The sequence below is a fragment of the Terrapene carolina genome, unplaced genomic scaffold (assembly GCF_002925995.2).
Source record: "Terrapene carolina triunguis isolate 2854851 unplaced genomic scaffold, T_m_triunguis-2.0 Scaffold232, whole genome shotgun sequence".
NCBI lineage: Eukaryota > Metazoa > Chordata > Testudines > Emydidae > Terrapene > Terrapene triunguis.
This window is the reverse complement of record NW_020664583.1, coordinates 742,920-761,056: the sequence shown is the minus strand read 5'-3', so window position 1 is coordinate 761,056 and position 18,137 is coordinate 742,920. Positions and strand designations below refer to the sequence as shown.

At 46.4% G+C, this 18,137-nt stretch overlaps 1 protein-coding gene across 2 annotated transcripts in view; it reads right to left on the bottom strand.

The window, feature by feature from the left end:
• Window positions 1–18,137, bottom strand: part of EFCC1 (EF-hand and coiled-coil domain containing 1) — an 86,962-nt gene that overhangs the window by 18,068 nt on the left and 50,757 nt on the right. For both annotated transcript variants that reach the window (XM_024208806.2, XM_024208807.2), the window contains exon 3: window positions 760–905. In XM_024208806.2, coding sequence (XP_024064574.1) covers window positions 760–905 — 146 coding nt within the window. The remainder of the gene's footprint in view (window positions 1–759; window positions 906–18,137) is intronic.

The following is an 18,137-nucleotide window of genomic DNA, read 5'->3' as shown; positions in this document are numbered from 1 at the left end:
AGATGTGTCCAACATCACTAAGAGAAATTCAAGCTCTAAGTTTGCAATTGCTGTCTACTTGGCATATAAACCATTACCAGGATGAAGGACCTTAGGATAATAAGACAGCTTTCTTAAATGGCTCTCATCATGACAGCATGTAAACGAGCCAACGAAATTGTCATCCCATCCAGAGTCCCTATAATTCTTTCCTATGTAGAAATCCAGTGGTATTCTGGGTAATTATTAACTAGAACCAGTCTTGGGAGACCTAATGGCTTTACGAGACTTCGGAACCATAGTACATGCAATTCCCAGGGGAAATTGCAGCAAAACGGCATGTTTATAGCAGCAGTTAGCATTACATGCTCTAAACCAGTTGGATCATTCAAAATTACATAGGGGATAAGGTAGTTTTCAAAAAGTCTGTGTGGAATATTAACTGTAACTTGAAGTTCTCGGGTATTATTCACACAGCAGCTAAGACCACTTACTAATAAGCAAGAAAAAAAAGTCACTCTGATCCAGTGAATTCTAAAAAGCAGGTGATTCTTTTGAGTGTTAGTTACAAGTGACATGTTCAGGTTTTTAATAAACATAAGACATTTTTTGAGGGGAAGCTGACTTTTTATTTAAGGTTTCAAAATTCATTAGAATTAGTCTGTGGCTTTGATTGTTGAAAATCTTTAAAGCAAATATTGGTTTGTCTGCTGAGAATCTGACACATCATTGAGGAAATAGAATAACTAGGGATTCTGCACTTATAAGGATTCTCTATACCATTCTCTGACATCCCTGCTCCCCCAGTGGGTGAGCTTCGATCCAGTTGCACAGCAAATAAGCAGTGTCTTCCATCCAGTAGTGCTGCTCCTTCTTTTTGCTTTGTGCTGCCTCTTGAAGGAAGCTGAAGCTTCAGAACCTCTGACCTGGAGAAGAAAAGGCAAAAGAAGGTGGACTTTTAGTAAACTTCCAGTAAACTGGGTGAATGTGCCCAGCAGAGGCTGGTTCACCCCATTAACCATTCTGCTAAAATGAAATTGTTCAGACATGCTTCGGAAGCACAGGAGCATCTGCATTCAATGCCTATTAAACATAGCCCTTGAGGGTAGTTTTAAAAGACTTTATTAAGAATCAGAGGAAGATGGAATTAAACTATTCTTGGACTTGGGCATTAATAATTAAACAAACATTACTTATAGCTTTTTGTTAAAATTCAAGATGTCTGTAAAACATGTGCGGACACAGTCTACTTTGGCCATAAAATCTGCCTTCTCCACTGACACTGATTATGTGCTTGATTTTCCAGTGTGGGCCCCTACTCAGGGCAGCAAATCCTGCATTTGGACACTTACGTTGGTGCTTAGGTTTATAAGTGTCAGTTTTACATGCTTAAGCACTGGGCCAAAGTTGAAATTCACCCTGTTGAGCAGAGTTGGTGCAAGGCTCTTCAGGGAACTTAACCCCCACTTAAGCTTTTAAAGTCAGCGCTAAGCAAGGATTTAAGTATCTCTAGGTCTTTGTGAGGGGTCCTCTGCACTGGGATGACTGAATGGAGTGTCATATTAGCAGTAATACTTAGCACTGCTATTGCTTTTCACAGGTTTAAATCACAAACACAGATAAATTAGACCTCATAATACCCTCATAAGGCAGGTATTACCCCCATTTTATACGTGGGGACACTGAAGCAGAGAGATTGTGTCTTGCCCTAGACCATGCTGCAAGGCCAGTGGCAGAATTAGAATTAGATTTTAGTACATTGGGTAGCTAACCTGGAGCTCAGTCAACCTGAACAGGGGTTTTTAGGAAAATGCCTACTGGTGGTATACATTCTACCCCTTTCAGGTAACAAAGATGAAGTTCTGTCAGAGACTGAAATCAAAGGAGGTGCTAGAACAGAGTGACAAATTAAAGAGCAAGAAATTCAGAAGGGACTTAATGAAGTGGCTGAACTGTTAACAATCTCATTACAATCAGCTGTTATCCTGAAGGGTTGGAAGATCACAAAGGTTGTACCTATTTATTTTTAAAGGCATTGGGATGAACCTGACCTAAGATAAAATGGCTGAAACCCATACCCTGAAATGGAATTATAAAACATCTAGATGGTTAGATGTAACGAGGCGTAACCAACGTAACTTCTGCAAAAGCAAATCATGCCTCACTAATCTGTTTGAATTCTTTGAGCCTTTCAACAAAATAAAAAGGTAAAGGAAAACCAGTTGCTATAACTTGCTTAGACTTTTTCAAAAATCCTTTGACTAAGTAAAGTGCTATTGTGGATTAGACATTGGCTACAGAAGATTGAAGAACTTCAGACAAAACTAGGAAAATAGGCAGCATGATGGTGGATTACATTCATTGTTGACAAATGCAAGATAATATACATTAGAATGAATACTTTGAAGTATTGGTATATACTGCTGGGTTCCAAATATATATAATCACTCAGGAAAGAGAGCTGGGGGTCATTGTGGACAGCAAAATGAAAACTTCTGGCCAATATGATGCTGTGATCCCCTCCACCCCCCCCCCAATTGTTACAATGTGGGATTGAAATACTGAAAATATTGTAATGCCAGGTGTAAATCAGTGGTAACACACTATTCCAATCGTGAGGGCGATTTAGTTCTGGCCACCCTGCATCCAAAAGGATGTAGCAGCAGTGGAATGATTAGATGCAATTGTAAAGACTGGGTTTTACTGTAGAGAGGAAATGAATAAGAGGGGACATGACAAAGTTGTGCAGAATAGTGAATGGTCTGGAGAAGATAATTTAGGCACTCCTATTTACCATCTAAAATAATACAAGAGCAAAAAATACATGAAATGAAACTTCCCCTATGGGCTGATTATCCCATAATTCTCCTCTTGAAGGTTTCCTGCATGTTCCTTTGAAGCATCTGATATTGGCCACTTTGTGAGACAGGATATGGAACTACATGGACTGTCAGTGTGATCCATTTTGGCAATTTCTATGTTCCAATGACCACACTGCCTCTTTGCTGCTCATGTTCAGGAATTAGGTTCCCATAACTTTATTTAAAAAAAATATATAGAGATTTAATATTTTTCACCGGGACGTTTTCTAACTTAAATCATTCATTGCTGCTGTTGTGCACTTTACCTGTTGAGATGGTTCACAGCTCACAAGAATTCTTATTTAAATGTATACAAAAGCAAACCAAATCCAGTTTTACTTAATAAATCTAGTTCTCTTCAAATACGTCTGGGGAACTGATTTTGTTCCATGCAAGCTGGAATATTCCTTGCACTTAACGCACTCTCTTAAACATATATCAAAAGAAAATGAGAGTAAAACACTTAGAAAATTGGTCCTACTAAAACAGTTTTGTAACATGATCTTTTCATACAAGCCTTTCAAACACTTCCCACAGTTATATGCATCCACTCAAGTGTTAGAAACAAAACTGTATATAGAGTAATGGAAAGGCTGGTGCCAAGTTAAAAAGATAAGTATCATGGAGAGCTTTTGTTTAATCTAACACAGCTGCTGTCAGTTTCTAAGAAACTACATCAGTGCTGGCTCCTTGTGTACGTGCACGCGCACCAGGCAAGTAGATCAAAATGTAACAGAAAAGGGCATTATTTAGAACTGTCTGTTAGGGAAATAGCTGAATAAAACTGCTAAAAAAATGCTTCCAAGAATAATGTTGGGTGTACAAAAACGAATGATATACACCTCTACCCCGATATAATGCGACCCGATATAACACGAATTCGGATAGAACGCGGTAAAGCAGCGCTCCGGGGGGGCGGGGCTGCGCACTCCGGCGGATCAAAGCAAGTTCGATATAACGCGGTTTCACCTATAACACGGTAAGATTTTTTGGCTCCCGAGGACAGCGTTATATCGGGGAAGAGGTGTATTTCATTTACGATCTACAGTGATCCTTAGCTTAGCAACAGTTAGCTTTCCTATCAAAATGGAGGAGAATGGTAACCTTCAGAATCGGACCTGCCATTCATTTGTTCTGTACTAAATCATAATCTTGAAATCTATAACAGTCCTTTTAAAATACGGCAATCATTTAGGTTGTGAAATGTTAGTTTGTGGTACAGCTTTCAGTTAAAATCCAAATGATTTCCATATTCATTTTTTTTTCCAGATGTTTTCACAACATTCATATGCGGGGCAACACATCAAAGGCATTACTTAAAGGTTTCTGTTGAAAGGCCTGTTTAAAATAATTGTCTGAGAAAACTCAAACTAAAATGTTGTTGTTTTTCTAAATAGCTAAAATATAACTCTGTTTAGAAGTTTGAAAAAGGCTTCTCGCCAACTCTCTGAGTAAGAGGAATCAGCAGCATTTGTAAGTGAATCCAGGGTCCCGTACTGCCCTCTTGAATGCATAATAACTGTTGCTAAGATTTTAAAAAATGGCTAGTGATTCTGGGTGCCTCAGGTTTGGGCACATATCTTGACTATGGATACCTTAAAGGTGTATGATTTTCAGAAAGTTCTGAGCAACCACATTGTGAAAATCAGGCCACTTCAAGGTTGGGCGCACTCTATTTTGGGCACCTCAATTTTTTGGGTGCCCAATTTACCAGTCATTTTTGCAATGATGGTCTTTAGTACCACTGTTGTAAGCTATAGTGTGCTGGGCCATTTACTGTGGAATGGAGTGTTTTTTGTTTATAAGGGATGTATATTATATATTATTTTTCAGAAATGCAACCTTTCCCTCAACTTTTAAACAAAAATAATCTAGTACTCAATTCTACAAACACTTCAATGGCAGTAAACACTACATCTGGTAGTGTTTGGAGGATTGGGCCCTGTTTGGAACATTTACATGATTTGGGCCTGTCACAGAGTAGCTGGTCCCTGTGAATAGACCAGGCCCAACTCCTCTGTTAGAGTAGGTGAGCCCAAGTAAGCTAATTAAATGGGGGCAGGGCTATAAAGACGTGTCAGAGGGCAGGAAGAGGAAGAGTGATTGGGGCAGCCTGTGCCTGGGGGGAGAGGGCCAGTGGTGGGGCTGTGGAGCAAGGGGCTAGGTGCCCAGAAAGGTTGCCCTGGACTGGACCCAATGTTCCTGAAAAGAAGCAGAGCTGGCTGGGACTGGAAAACTGCAAAAAAAATTGGATCATCAAAAACCCTTGGGAGGGTGTCTATGAAACCCTAGGGTAAGCTAAAGGACTGTTTGTTTGTTTTTACTTGCGTGTGTTGGGACAATAAATATTCTTAAAGAAGATGGGGTGGGGCAGCATGTGTTTGGAAGCTGGGGAGAAGCCCTGCCCTGTGACATATGGTGGAGAATGTGGGCACTTATACAAAGGAAGAGTGAAGTGGACCTTTGGTGCCCAGTGAAGAGAGAGCCCCACCTGCAATACTGAGTGACCCCACACAGTTTGGGAGCTAAGGGGGGAAATGGAGGAGGTGATTTGCCTGTTAGTAATGGGGCTGCAGCAGCAGGACAGCTGCGATACAGTGGCAATAAGAACTGCAGCAGCAGACTCAGGCTCTGCTCATGCAAATGATGGTGAACCAGCAGAAACATCAGGAGAAACAATTTGCTGCACCACAAAGGTGGCAAGAAGCCCACTTTTAAACAGTTGGAGCAAGAGACGCCAGGCAACATGGTTGGTGATGGGACTGTGAGGTTGCTGGCCCCGGGCCTGGTGAAGTTGGGACCAGAAGATGACCACAAGGCCTTCTTTCAAACACTTGAGAGAGTGATGAGGACAGCGAGCTGGGAGGAATTGACATGGGCAGCCTACAGAGCACTATTCCTGATGGCTGAGGCATAGGCAGCTTACTGGGAAGCAAGTGATGATGAACAGGTGAACTCCTATCTGGTAGTGAAGGCAGCCATTCTGGACCGATTAGGGTGGAGTCCTGAGGCATATAAACACAGATTTCGAGTTGCTTTGTTTCTGTGACAAGCACAACCATAGGTAGTGGCCCAGAAGTTATGGGACCTTGCAGCCTGGTGGGTCTGCTCCAAAGACCAGCTCGATAGAAAGGATCATGGACCAAATTGTCCTGGAGCAGTTTCTAAAGGTTCTACCTTTGGGATCCAGAGCAGGGTAAGGCACTTTCAGCTGGCCTCAGTCGGGGAAGCTGTTGAACGAACAGAGACCTTCTTTGAGGCTGAGCGACACAAGCGGCTGGGTGGCATGGCAAACTGAGGGAAGCTCCCCAGGGGGAAGACCTCAAGTGGCCAAAAGTTGGGGGATACACAAGAGCTCCACGGGCCCCAGGTAGTTCTACAATTTAATGGAAACACGCCTGGGCATGGCAAAGGGGGCCCCCTAGAATGCTTCAGATGTGGCCAGCCTGGGCATTTCAGACAAGAATGTTGAGTCTGTGTGTGAGTGTGATTATCTAGGCTGTTAATACAGCCAGTCTAGGGTTGGAGTCCATTTGGAAATGTTAAGGGGGCTTGGCCATATGTGTTATCAGTAGGTTGGGAGAAGTGGTGCTTGAGGAACTCATAGACTCAGGTTGTAGGTGCACTCTTGTCAGAGAAAATGGGGTGAGGGTAGACCAACAAGGTAGACCAACATCTGCTGGTATGCATCTCATGTATCCAGGGTGAGACCCATGTCTACACCACAGCAGAAGTTGAGCTGGAGGTCCAGGGCCGGAGAACTCAGCTGCACATGGGTGTGGTCAAGGAGCTACCCTGGCCAATAATTCTGGGGAGAGATTGGACAGGTTTCTCAGCCCTCATGCAGCGGGAAGTAGAACAATAGCCCAGGACAGGGACGGTCTGGGGTTGACTGGAAAAGGAAATAAGGGGCTGAAAGCTGGAGTAAGGATGGTGAAGGGGAGTGAAAAGGGAGCATGCGACCATCCCCAAGGCCTGCAGGAGCAGCTTAAATCTTGCCAATAAGAATTGGAGGAGGTAAGCACTTATGAGGAAAGATTATTAAACAGTATGTTCGGAACAAAAGTTAGCCTGGGTTCAGGGGGAGGCTGAGAAAGAAACAGCCAGTGGTGAGCTGGAGCCGGTTCGCACCGGTTCACAAGAACCGGTTGCTAAATTTAGAAGCCGGTGTATAACCGGTTCCTAAAGGGGCGGGCGGGTGGGCAAACTCCGTTCCGCGGGCCACATCCAGCCCGCGGGACCGTCCTGTCTGGCCCGCCTGAGCTCCCATCTGGGGGGGCCAAGGCTCCCCCGGCCCCTCCCCCCCTCTCGCAGAGCCGCCGGAGCCCTGGGGGAAGCGGCTGGGCTCCAGCGGCTATTTAAAGGACCGGGGCGGCAGAGGCAGCTGGAGCCCCGGCCCTTTAAATAGCGCCTGGAGCCCCCCACTACCCCAGGGCTCTGGGGGCTATTTAAAGGGCCCGGGGCTCCCCTGCTTCTACCGCCCCGGTCCTTTAAATAGCCGCCAGAGCCCTGGGGCAGTAGAAGCAGCGGGAGCCCCGGACTTTTTAAATAGCCCCCAGAGCCCCGCAGCCCTACCCCAGGGCTCCAGCAGTGGGGCTCTGGTGGCAATTTAAAGGGCCTGGGGCTCCAGCCCCTGCTGGGAGCCCCAGGCCCTTTAAATTGCCCCCTGGGGAAGCCGGGCCATCCTGGTATGCCGTACAGGGGCATACCGGCTTACTTTCACCTCTGGGTAAGGGGGTGGGGCTGCAAGCTCCAGTGGTTGCGTGGCATCCTTACACAGCAGCATGGTAAGGGGGCCAGCCGGGGCTGGGAGGAGGGGTTGGATAAGGGGTAGGAAGCGGTTGGAGGGGGCGGAGGTTATGGGGAGGCGGTCAGGGGACGGGGAAGGGGGGGGTTGGGTAGGCGTGGGAGTCCCCGGGGTCTGTCGGGGTGGTGGTGGATGGGGTTGGGGCAGTCATGGGACAGGGAGCAGGGTGAGTTGGGTAGGGGGTGGAGTACTGGGGGGCAGTTAGGGTGGGGGGTCTCGGGAGGGGGTGGTCAGGGGACAAGGAGGGGAGGTTTGATGGGTTGCGGGTTCTGAGGGGGGCAGTCGGGGGCAGGACGTGGGTTGGGGTCGGATGGGTAGGTGGCGGGGGGAGACAGGCATGTGGGGCTTGTATTCACCGCGCGGTTCCCTACCAGGTCTTCGGCGGCACTTCGGCGGCGGGTCCTTCACTTGCTCCGGGTGAAGGACCTGTCACCAAAAACCCGGAGTGAGTGAAGACCCCCTGCCGCCGAAGTGCCGCTGAGGACCCGGTAGGGAACCGGTTCTTAGGATTTTGGAAGCTCATCACTGGAAACAGCAATGCTTAATCCTATAGCAAGAATTGGCCTGTCTCCAGGTAGAGAAAAGTACTAGGGAATGACAGGTTTCAGAGTAGTAGCCATGTTAGTCTGTATCCGCTAAAAGAACAGGAGTACTTGTGGCACCTTAGAGACTAACAAATTTATTTGGGCATAAGCTTTCGTGGGCTACAGCCCACTTCATCAGATGCATAGAATGGAACATATAGTAAGAAGATATATATACATACAGAGAACATGAAAAAGTGGAAGTAGCCATACCAACTGTAAGAGGCTAATTAATTAAGATGAACTGTTGTCAGCAGGAGAAAAAAAAACTTTTGTAGTGATAATCAAGATGGCCCATTTTAGACAGTTGACAAGAAGGTGTGAGGATACTTAACAAGGGGAAATAGATTCAATATGTGTAATGACCTAGCCCAGGGGTCGGCAACATTCGGCACGCGGCTCGCCAGGGTAAGCACTCTGGCGGGCCGGGCCAGTTTTATTTACCTGCTGACGCAGCAGGTTCGGCCGATCACGGCCCCCACTGGCCGCGGTTCGCCGTCCCGGGCCAATGGGGGCGACGAGAAGCGGCGCGGGCGAGCAATGTGCTGAAGAGTGCCGGAGGGGGCTCAGGGCAGGAGGTTGGGGTGTGGGGTGTGGCAGGGGGCTCAGGGCAGGGAGTTGAGGTGCAGGAGAGGTGCGGGGTGCGGCAGGGGGCTCAGGGCAGGAAGTTGGGGTGCAGGAGGGGCGCGGGGTGCGGCAGGGGGCTCAGGGCAGGGGGTTGGGGTTCGGGGTGTGGGCTCCAGCCTGGCGTCGCTTACCTGGAGCGGCTCCAGGGTGGCAGCAGCGCGCAGCGGGGCTAAGACAGGCTCCCTGCCTGCCCTGGCCCCGTGCCGCACTGCTCCCAGGAGCGGCCAGCACCACATCTCTGTGGCCCCTGGGGAAGGGGGGAGGCAGAGGGCGCCGCGCACTGCCCTCGCCTGCGGGTACCCCCCCCCAGCTCCCATTGGCCGCGATTCCCCATTCCCGGCCACTGGGAGCTGCGGGGGGCAGTGCCTGCAGGCGAGGGCAGTGCACGGAGCCCTTTGCACCCCCTCCCCATCCAGGGGCTGCAGGGACGTGGTGCTGGCCACTTCTGGGAGCGGTGCGGGGCCCGTGGAGCCACAGGGGTGGCAATCCCGCAGGCCAGATCCAAAGCCCCGACGGGCCGGATCCGGCACGTGGGCCGTAGTTTGCCCACCCCTGCTTTAGAGATTACTAAAGCTAGTTCTGCATTTAAAAGACTGGCTTGCACTACGCTGTACATTTGCTGCTTAAACTTTGAACCTGTAAACCATCGAGCATCTTCTACTACTGTGAAAATCTTTTCTCATAGATGTGGGTGAGTGTCGGGCTGGTGAATTGGGAAATGTTGATAGCTATGGTGTTTCACATCTGGAGATCTGGTTTTAATTTAGCTTTCAACCCTATGCACATTCAAGAGCTTACTAGTAAAAATAATTCTTTCCATAAAACTCTGCTCTGTCATGGCTTGGCACTACTGACTGTCTCTGCTTAGATGAGATTCAGGATGAAGCTAAACCATATCTTGAAGTCTTCCTATAGTTATTACTAAAGGATGTTCTAACTAGCCTCTGAACTACAAAGTTAAAGATAAATTCAGCTTCTTGTGGATAGGGATTCCTGAGATGGGATGAAAGCATATAGGTATGCTCAGGTACCCCCAAATGTGAAGCACTTGGGGGGAGCACAATAGGCAAGGTGTTTTATTTAATCTTTCTGCCCAACCCAGGAACTGGGGGGGGGAGGCACATCTTTGTTTTGTCATTTTTGGGAATGTCAGCTGTGAAACTAGAAAGAGAGATGAGTTTTGAGCAGGGGACTGAGAATTAGGCACTTTGGAGGTCAAATCCCAGAACAGACATCAACTTCTGGGGCTTGCATCAAGTCTCCTAACCTCTTTGCCTCAGTTTCCCCAAATGTTGTAAGGCCAATTACTGTTTCTTCAGCCCTGAACAAAAAGTATGACGCAGTACTGACTGCACACCGCTCTAGAAAGGCTCATTTCCTGAAGGCGGGGAAAAATGACAACTCCCATTGTTTCAAGGAATTTGGACCAATTTGAAGTGTGAACCAGGGAGCATCAGTCCATCCATGCTAGTACTTCAAAGCCTTCCACTTTGGTTTCTCTAAAATATCTTTGCCATTTCATTTTTGTTTTGAAAAACTGCTTTTTCCTACCCCCAGTTCTTCCACTTCATTAACTCATCTGTTCTATCCTCTACCCCCTCTTTACCATTCTGCACCCCCTGCCCAAAACATACTTTGCTGCAAGACCCAACCTATTCTGATGGGCTCTTCTGTGTCAGATTAGACTGAAGTATCAAAGGAAGCAGTAACAGGGTTGACAAATGGAGAGTTCAAATAAATCTGATTTCATAGATTCATCGATTCCAAAGCCAAAAGGGACTATTATGATCACTAGTCCAACCTCCTGTATAACACAGGCCAGAGAACTTCCCCTAAATAATTCCTACAGTGTATTTTTTAGAAAACCATCTAACCTTGATTTGAAAATTGGTAGTGATGGAGTGTCCACCATGATCCTTGGTAAATTGTTCCAATGGCTAATTACCCTCACTGTTAAACAATTGTCTTATTTCCAGTCTGAACTTGTCTAGCTTCAACCAGCCATTGGATCGTGTTATACCTTTCTCTGGTAGATTCAAGAGCCCAATTATTAAACCTCGGTTCCCCATGTAGGTACTTGCAAGCCGTAATCAAATCATCCTTTAGCTTTCTCTTTGTTATGTTAAATAGACTCCAGAAGCTCAATCACAATCAGGCATGAATTCTAACCCTTTAATCCATTCTTGTGGCCCTTCTCTGAACCATCTCCAATTTATCCACATCCTTCTTGAATCATAGGCACCAGAACTGGACACACTATTCCAGTGCCAAATACTGAGGTAAAATAACCTCTCTAGTCCTGCGTGAGATTCCCCTGTTTATGCATAAGAACGGCCATACTGGATCAGACCAAAGGTCCACCTAGTCCAGTATCCTGTCTTCCAACAGTGGCCAGTGCCAGGTGCTTCAGAAGGAATGAACAGAACAGGTAGTTTTCAAGTGATCCACCATCTGTCACCCATTCCCAGCTTCTGGCAGAGCAAGAGCATTAGCCTTTTTGGCCACAGTGTCACACTGGGAGCTCATGTTCATCTGATAATCTACCCTCTCCCTCCATCCAAAAAACAACAACAACAGATCTTTTGAATTTGATCATGTAATCTGGATTAAATATCAGAGGATGGGGGGTAGGGGCATTATTCATTGTTCTGGAATGTCTTGCTAGGGATGCAGCATTATATGTCTGACGGTCAGAAGCAACCAGGGCAGGATAAAGAAAAAAGGCTCGGTGGACCAATAAACTGAGGATGATGCCCTGTGTCAGGGACCCAGCATGTTGTTCGAGAGACAAGGGGGAAAGCTGAAGAGGTACAAAGATAATTTCTAATTCAAAAACTGACCGAAATGGGAGAAGCTATGGAACAGTCTGAGCTGTTGCACAGCCAACTCTACTTTCAAGATCAAAGGGGTACAGCTGCAAGCCTTTCTGTTTACAGAGCAAGTGGGGGACAGCTAATATTTGCTGATCTTCCTGCAAGAATGTGTGCCCAGTTTCTTTACAACTGTAGCAAGATGCCAGGTTTCAGGGAGAGTGAGGAAGGTTCTAGACAGAAAGTCTGCACTGAAGCAGAAGAGACAGAATGGCTTTAGGGATAATAACATTTCTTGCTCAGTGTTGGAAGAAAGTGTGTCTTTCTGTGATTCTTTACCATTGCCACATGACCCTGAATTCCCTTAGGAGCGTGATTCAAGTAACGGGCTAAGTTCTGACTTGATTTTCCCCTCCTGGTTAGGCTACATAATAGGACCAAGTCAAGCAGGAAAGAAGTGCTTTTCATGGGTGCTTACTCATGCTTCCTAATTCACACTGGTGGGATACACAGCCAATGCCCCACTATCACCATGTTTACTATAACTGATGCAGCACTGGGTGGAAAGGGGCACGGGCATGGCAAAGCTAGTCAGGGACAGAATAAAGCAAAAACACTGATCTTATGATTTTGAGTCGTGTGCTTTAACCACTAGACAGTTTTTCTTTATGCAGCAGCACAATGTAATACAAAACACAGGCACTAATTTTGAACGTGCAGAGGTGTCTGAGTTTTAACCAAGTGGGACTAAGCAGCCCAACCATGACACTTTGTACTGCCATAATAAAGCCTCATTGGAGGAAGTTACACTTTTTAAAGGGTGGGTTCAATTCTTTTTCATTAGTATTCACAAACCGTCTAACAGGGTTTCATCAATAGGGAGAGGAGTGAATAAACAGCACATTTGTGTGGGGCAAAGATCACAGGGGAAAGTGGCTCTGAAGATTCCTGGGAAGCATTTGTGTACCATGCTGCGGCAAGGTTTCCATAGTGACAGTCAAACAGTCCACATTCATTTTAAGGCCTTTGTACTGAGGATAATGGGCAGCTTGATAGAGGGAAAATCCAAGAGCAGAGAGTTTGCAAAGTGTTGGACCTCAGAATAATGTCTGTGACTAATTGGCTTTTAATTAGTGCTCCTGTCATTGTTACGGAAACTTCTAACCGCAACACAAAGCACCTGTTTTTGCCACTGACCAAACTTTTAAATTTTTCTTGTTTAATCCAAGGCTAGCTCTAGGGAATTGTTTGGCATCATAATCATAGATTCTTAACCATATTGTCTAAAAGAATGCATGTCTGTAGTATGTGGGTGTGTACATAGCAGTATATGTTGATGTGAAAATACTATATAATTTCAGAGGTGGGAAAAACAGAAGGTATTTTTGGTTTTGTAAAGCTAAAATTAGGACTGATCCTGCTACCATTTTATCCAGACTTTCAAAGTTCAGGGATTTCACAGAGTGGTTTTAGTTCTGGGCCATCTCTAATAGGGAAGGAACTACACCTTTAAGAGATTATGTATTACCACCATACATTTACAGCTTCTCAACACATATCAAGCAGTTAAAATATCATGGTATAGCTTCATATTGGCGCTAAATAGGTGTGTGGTCTAACAGGATTCCCTTCCCCCTCCCACACTCTTAAAACCCCAAGAAGCAGTGCCTTTCCTTCCAGCCGAAATAGTACGAATGTACCTCCCACAGCCCATCCAGAGTGATCCAAACATTGTTCAGAGGGTTATTAGCTGATGCCCTCCACTCCCTCAGCATGCTGTCCCTGCAGCTCTGCACTCTTCCAAATCCCAGCCTCAAGTTCCTTCCACTTTCACAGTCCAAAGATGGCCAAACGTTTTCTTTAAACCTCTGTTGCATCACACCCCAAATAAACAAATTAAAACCTTTTATGCTAAGTTTTAGTCTCTCTTTTAGGGCCAAATTTTAAACCCCTAAAAATAGGGCAGGTTTTGTTTGTTTTTAGCAGTCTTTGGTGCAGTAGCTATAATGAGGGAGACCAGATGTCTTGGAGTTTTAATGATTTGTGAATAAAACTGTCACGAGGGGAAATTTGGTCTCTGAAATAAGGGTCATAATTCTGGGGTGTCTTTGTTATTTTCTGCTTATGCTAATTTTCTTGTTAATTAACATAGATTAACATAAGCAGAAGAAAACAGAAAACTGTTATTCAGAGCAGGGTTTGAATAGAGTGCAGTCAATAAGGCACAGGACCACTTTACAGAAAACTCTGGGGAAAATGACCTTGCTGACTGCAACTTTTCCTGCTCAATCATTCTACTTGTTTGCATGTGCCTTCAGATGAGCAAATGTAACAGGCTGTGCTGCCACGCGTGATCGCATAAGATAGGAGAATAATCATGCTTTGCGCTCTCGTAGCTCTCTACATATCGAAAGGTCAGAGAGAGACTGAGGGGGAGCGACGGGCTCACGTCACACGAGGTACGTCTACACAGCATTTTGGAACGAGCCTCCCAGCTTGGCTTGACAGACTTGTGTCAGCGGGGCTCACGTGACAGCTCTTTGAAGTTGTGGCTTGGCGGGGAGCTTGGGCAGTCAAGCCTAGGGAGGGGGCTGGCTGTCCAATTGGAATGACATTCTTTCCCCATACATATAGGAGTGAGCGGTTGCCTTTATGGGGACAAGCTTAGCCTGGCTCCTGCTGGCTGGCCCCTTTGGCTCAAATGTTAGAGTGGCAGCCTTTGGTTCATGAAGGTCCCAGTTCAAGTCTCAGCTGTAACATGCATGATGCCCTCAGAGCAAATCTAGCCACCAGCTGGGGGTACTCTGTTAATTGGGCTCTAATAGCTATAACCACCAGCTGGCTAATGTGGAGTCATCTAATAAGGGAGGGTCTTATACTGAACTACTTTGCACAGCATAATGAAATTACAGTGTAGACGCGAGTCATTTATTGTCCACAGTAGCATCTGCTAAAGAGCAAAAATGGATTGATTTGAATGTTTCCATCCCCAAAGATACATTGTCCGTAATGCCCCTGCCTCCCTTGTTGCAGAAGTTGGATACTGTGTAGTGAGGAAGGCAGGGGACTACAAGAAGAGAGAGGATGATCTCATGCTTTAGGCAGTTGAATGACACCCTGGAGAACTGTATTCTATCCCTGCCTCTGCCTGCCAGAGTTCCTTTGTGTTGCTGGACAAGTCACGTATATCACACTCTTCACAAGTGGTCACTAATTGTATTCCTCATTTTGTGGGTGCCCAGTTTGAGACCCTGACGTCTGATGTGCACTCACATTTGCAACAGAACTCAATGGGAGCTGTGCTTTGAACACGTGAAGTGCTATATAATACTTATTACTTTGAAAAATCAGCTCCTAGGCATCTTAGATTGGGGATCTGCAATTAGTGGGCACTTTTGACTTTAATCTTTAGTCTCAATTCTCCTTCTGTACAATGAGGATAATAATACCCCCTTGCCTCACAGAAGAGTTACGAAGATAAATTCATTAATGTTTGTGAAGCTGTCAGACACTATAGTGATAAGCACCATAGAAAAACCCAAGAGGAAATTAATATAGTTGCTCCGTCCATGAGCACCATCCATCCTACACACTGAATGAGGTAGGGGTCCTGTAGGAAAAAACAGTGTGTTCCTGTAAGTAAAGACTCTATCAAAATGCATACACACTAGGGGGCCGAATTAAGGTTGCACAGGCATCCTTAATTCTGGTATTTCCTAACTTTTGGGGGCTGGAATTTGCAACTTGTTTTGTTTTATTGTAGTTTTATCACAGAAATGTAGAGCTGCAAGGGACATGAAGAGGTCATCTAGTCCAGCCCCATAACCCCACCCTGCGCTGAGGCAGGATTAAGTATACCTAGACAGGTGTTTGTTCTTTAAAACCTCCGATGTTGGGGATTCCACAACCTCCCTAGGTAACCTGTTCCAGCGCTTAACTACCCAAAGTTTTCTTTCATATCTAACCTGACTCTCCCTTGCTGCAAACTAAGTTGATTACTCTAGACTAAACGTGCCCAATTCTTTAAACCTTTCTCATAGGTCTAAACCTCTTATTTTTGTTTGCTCGCCTCTGGATTCTCTCCAATTTGTTGGCATCCTTCTCAAAACATGAGTGCCCAAAATTGGACACAGTACTCTAGTTGAGGCCTCACTAGTGCTATGTAGAGTGAAACAATTACCTCCTGAGTCTTACATATTCACTTCTTTTAATGCAACCCAGCATATTTACCATTTTTTTTTGGCAGCAGCAGCATAACACTGTTCACTCAATCAATTAATTATTTATATTACATACACCCTCTGTGTGTGTGTGTGAGAGAGAGAGAGCATGTGAGCGTTTAGCATTGATGAAAGGTGCCAGATTGACAACCCTATTGACTGAAATTCTTTGTCTGTAGCACAGATATAGCACCAACAGCAACAGTGTAAACTTTCCTGTGCTCCATTGTGGCTCAACACTGAACTGAAGGAAAAACTTTTAAAGATGAGGATAGTTCAGTCTTTGCGATTATTCAGCCCTTGGCCTGCTTAGATTGCCAACAAGGTTGTCCGTTATTATTATTAAATCACTTATTTATAATATTTAGTTTAAAGACTTGTGCTGTTTAATGGAAGATGTATTTAATAACTGTCATACAACCTGCTACTACACTAAGCAGAGGTGGTAATTTTGGTAACCTCTGTACTTAGATGTGGTTAGAATTTGTATTGTACTGTGGTGACATTTTGAGTATGTATGTAGTGAAACAGACTGCTTTTTAAAAATCTGATGGATAACTGTGACTACATTGTCTTGGATGAACGCCTATCATTTCTGAATGGTCATTTAGATACTGTTGTCCCTTTAATGAATTCTTTTATGACATTACAAAAGAAATACTTTCCAGATATTGTTTGAGTGGAACAAAAAATTCCAGTGCCACACCCTGCTAGCTAGAAATTCAGATATTCATACTGGAAGTCTGTGAGTTGGAGTCGCACAGTGCAGTTTTAAGGGAAATTGGGAAATTGTAAATATCCCTATTCTTAAGGAACATTACTCACTTGTAGAACCCTTGGCATGAGCTCCCTAAAGTTTGCATAACTTCTCCCAGAGGTCCAAGCCATAAAGGTGGACTGAAGTTTCCTTCTTGTCATGGAAATGGAACTCATAGGGTCCAGTGCTACCCTTTGTGTGCTATTCCCACCTAAGGTCTAGGAAATTGAGTTTCCTCTCTGTTGTTCAGTCAGTGCATTGGGAACCCATAATGGATCACTTATGTCCACTCAGTGATGCCACATAATACATGTTATACTGATGGTTTCACAACTGCCCCAGAACCCCACCAGAGCCAGTGGATTGCCTGTGGGCTTCTATGGCAGGTTCTACTGACACTAGCATTGTGCATGCTAGCTTGTCACATTGAGTAGGAGCTGAAGTCTGTGGCTTGTCTGCACCTCAAGAACAATACAGTATATTTTGCATTAAAATTATACAGAACATTCTTTGTACTGTGTTTTTCCTAGGGTATGTCTACAATGGGGCTGGAGGTGTAATTTCCAGCTCAGGTAGACACTTCATGCTAGCTCTGATTGAGCTAGCATGCTAAAAATAGCAGTGTAGCTTCAGCAGTGCAAGTGATAGGATGGGCTCGCTGCCTGAGTACATACTAGCCTGATCAGAGGTAGTGCAGAAATGTTTACTCAAGCTGGAAATTGCTCCGCCCAGCTCCAGGGTAGACCTACCCTTGCTGCAGATATCAAACCCTCCCAAGTTGTTAAGTACACTGTTCTGAGGGGCAGACCAGGGCCGCCTGGGGGGGGGGGGCAAGTGGGGCAATTTGCCCCAGGTCCTGGGCCCCACAGGGGCCCCCACGAGAATGTCGGAGGCTTCCCCCCCCACGCCTTCGCCTCCACCTTACCTTCCCCCATCGCCTCAGCGCGCTGCGTCCAGGAGCGGCCCTGGACAGCACTGCAGCGGCGTGGCTCGGGTGGGACCTAAGGTTCCTCCCGCTCGGAGCCGCGTGGTAAGGGGGCGGGGCTGCGAGCTCCGGCGGGCCGAGCGGCAGGAGCTCCTGGTCGCGGCTCGCTGAGGCTCTGGGAGAGGGGGTAAGCAGCATGGTAAGCCCCTCTGAGCCGGGCACCCCCCCAGCCCTGACCCCCAGCTCCGAGCCCAGCCCCTCTGAGCCAGGCACCCCCCGCCCTCATTCCCCGCTGTCCTGACCCCCAGCTCCGAGCCCAGTCCCTCTGAACCGGACACCCCCCCGACCCCATCCCCCCACAGCCTTGACCCCCAGCTCCGAGCCCAGCCCCTCTGAACCGGACACCCCCCCCGACCCCATCCCCCCACAGCCCTGACCCCCAGTTCCAAGCCCAGCCCCTCTGAACCGGACACCCTCCTGACCCCATCCGCCCACAGCCCTGACCCCCAGCTCTGAGCCCAGCCCCTCTGAGCCGGACACCCCCCAACCCCATCCCCCCCCCCCCCC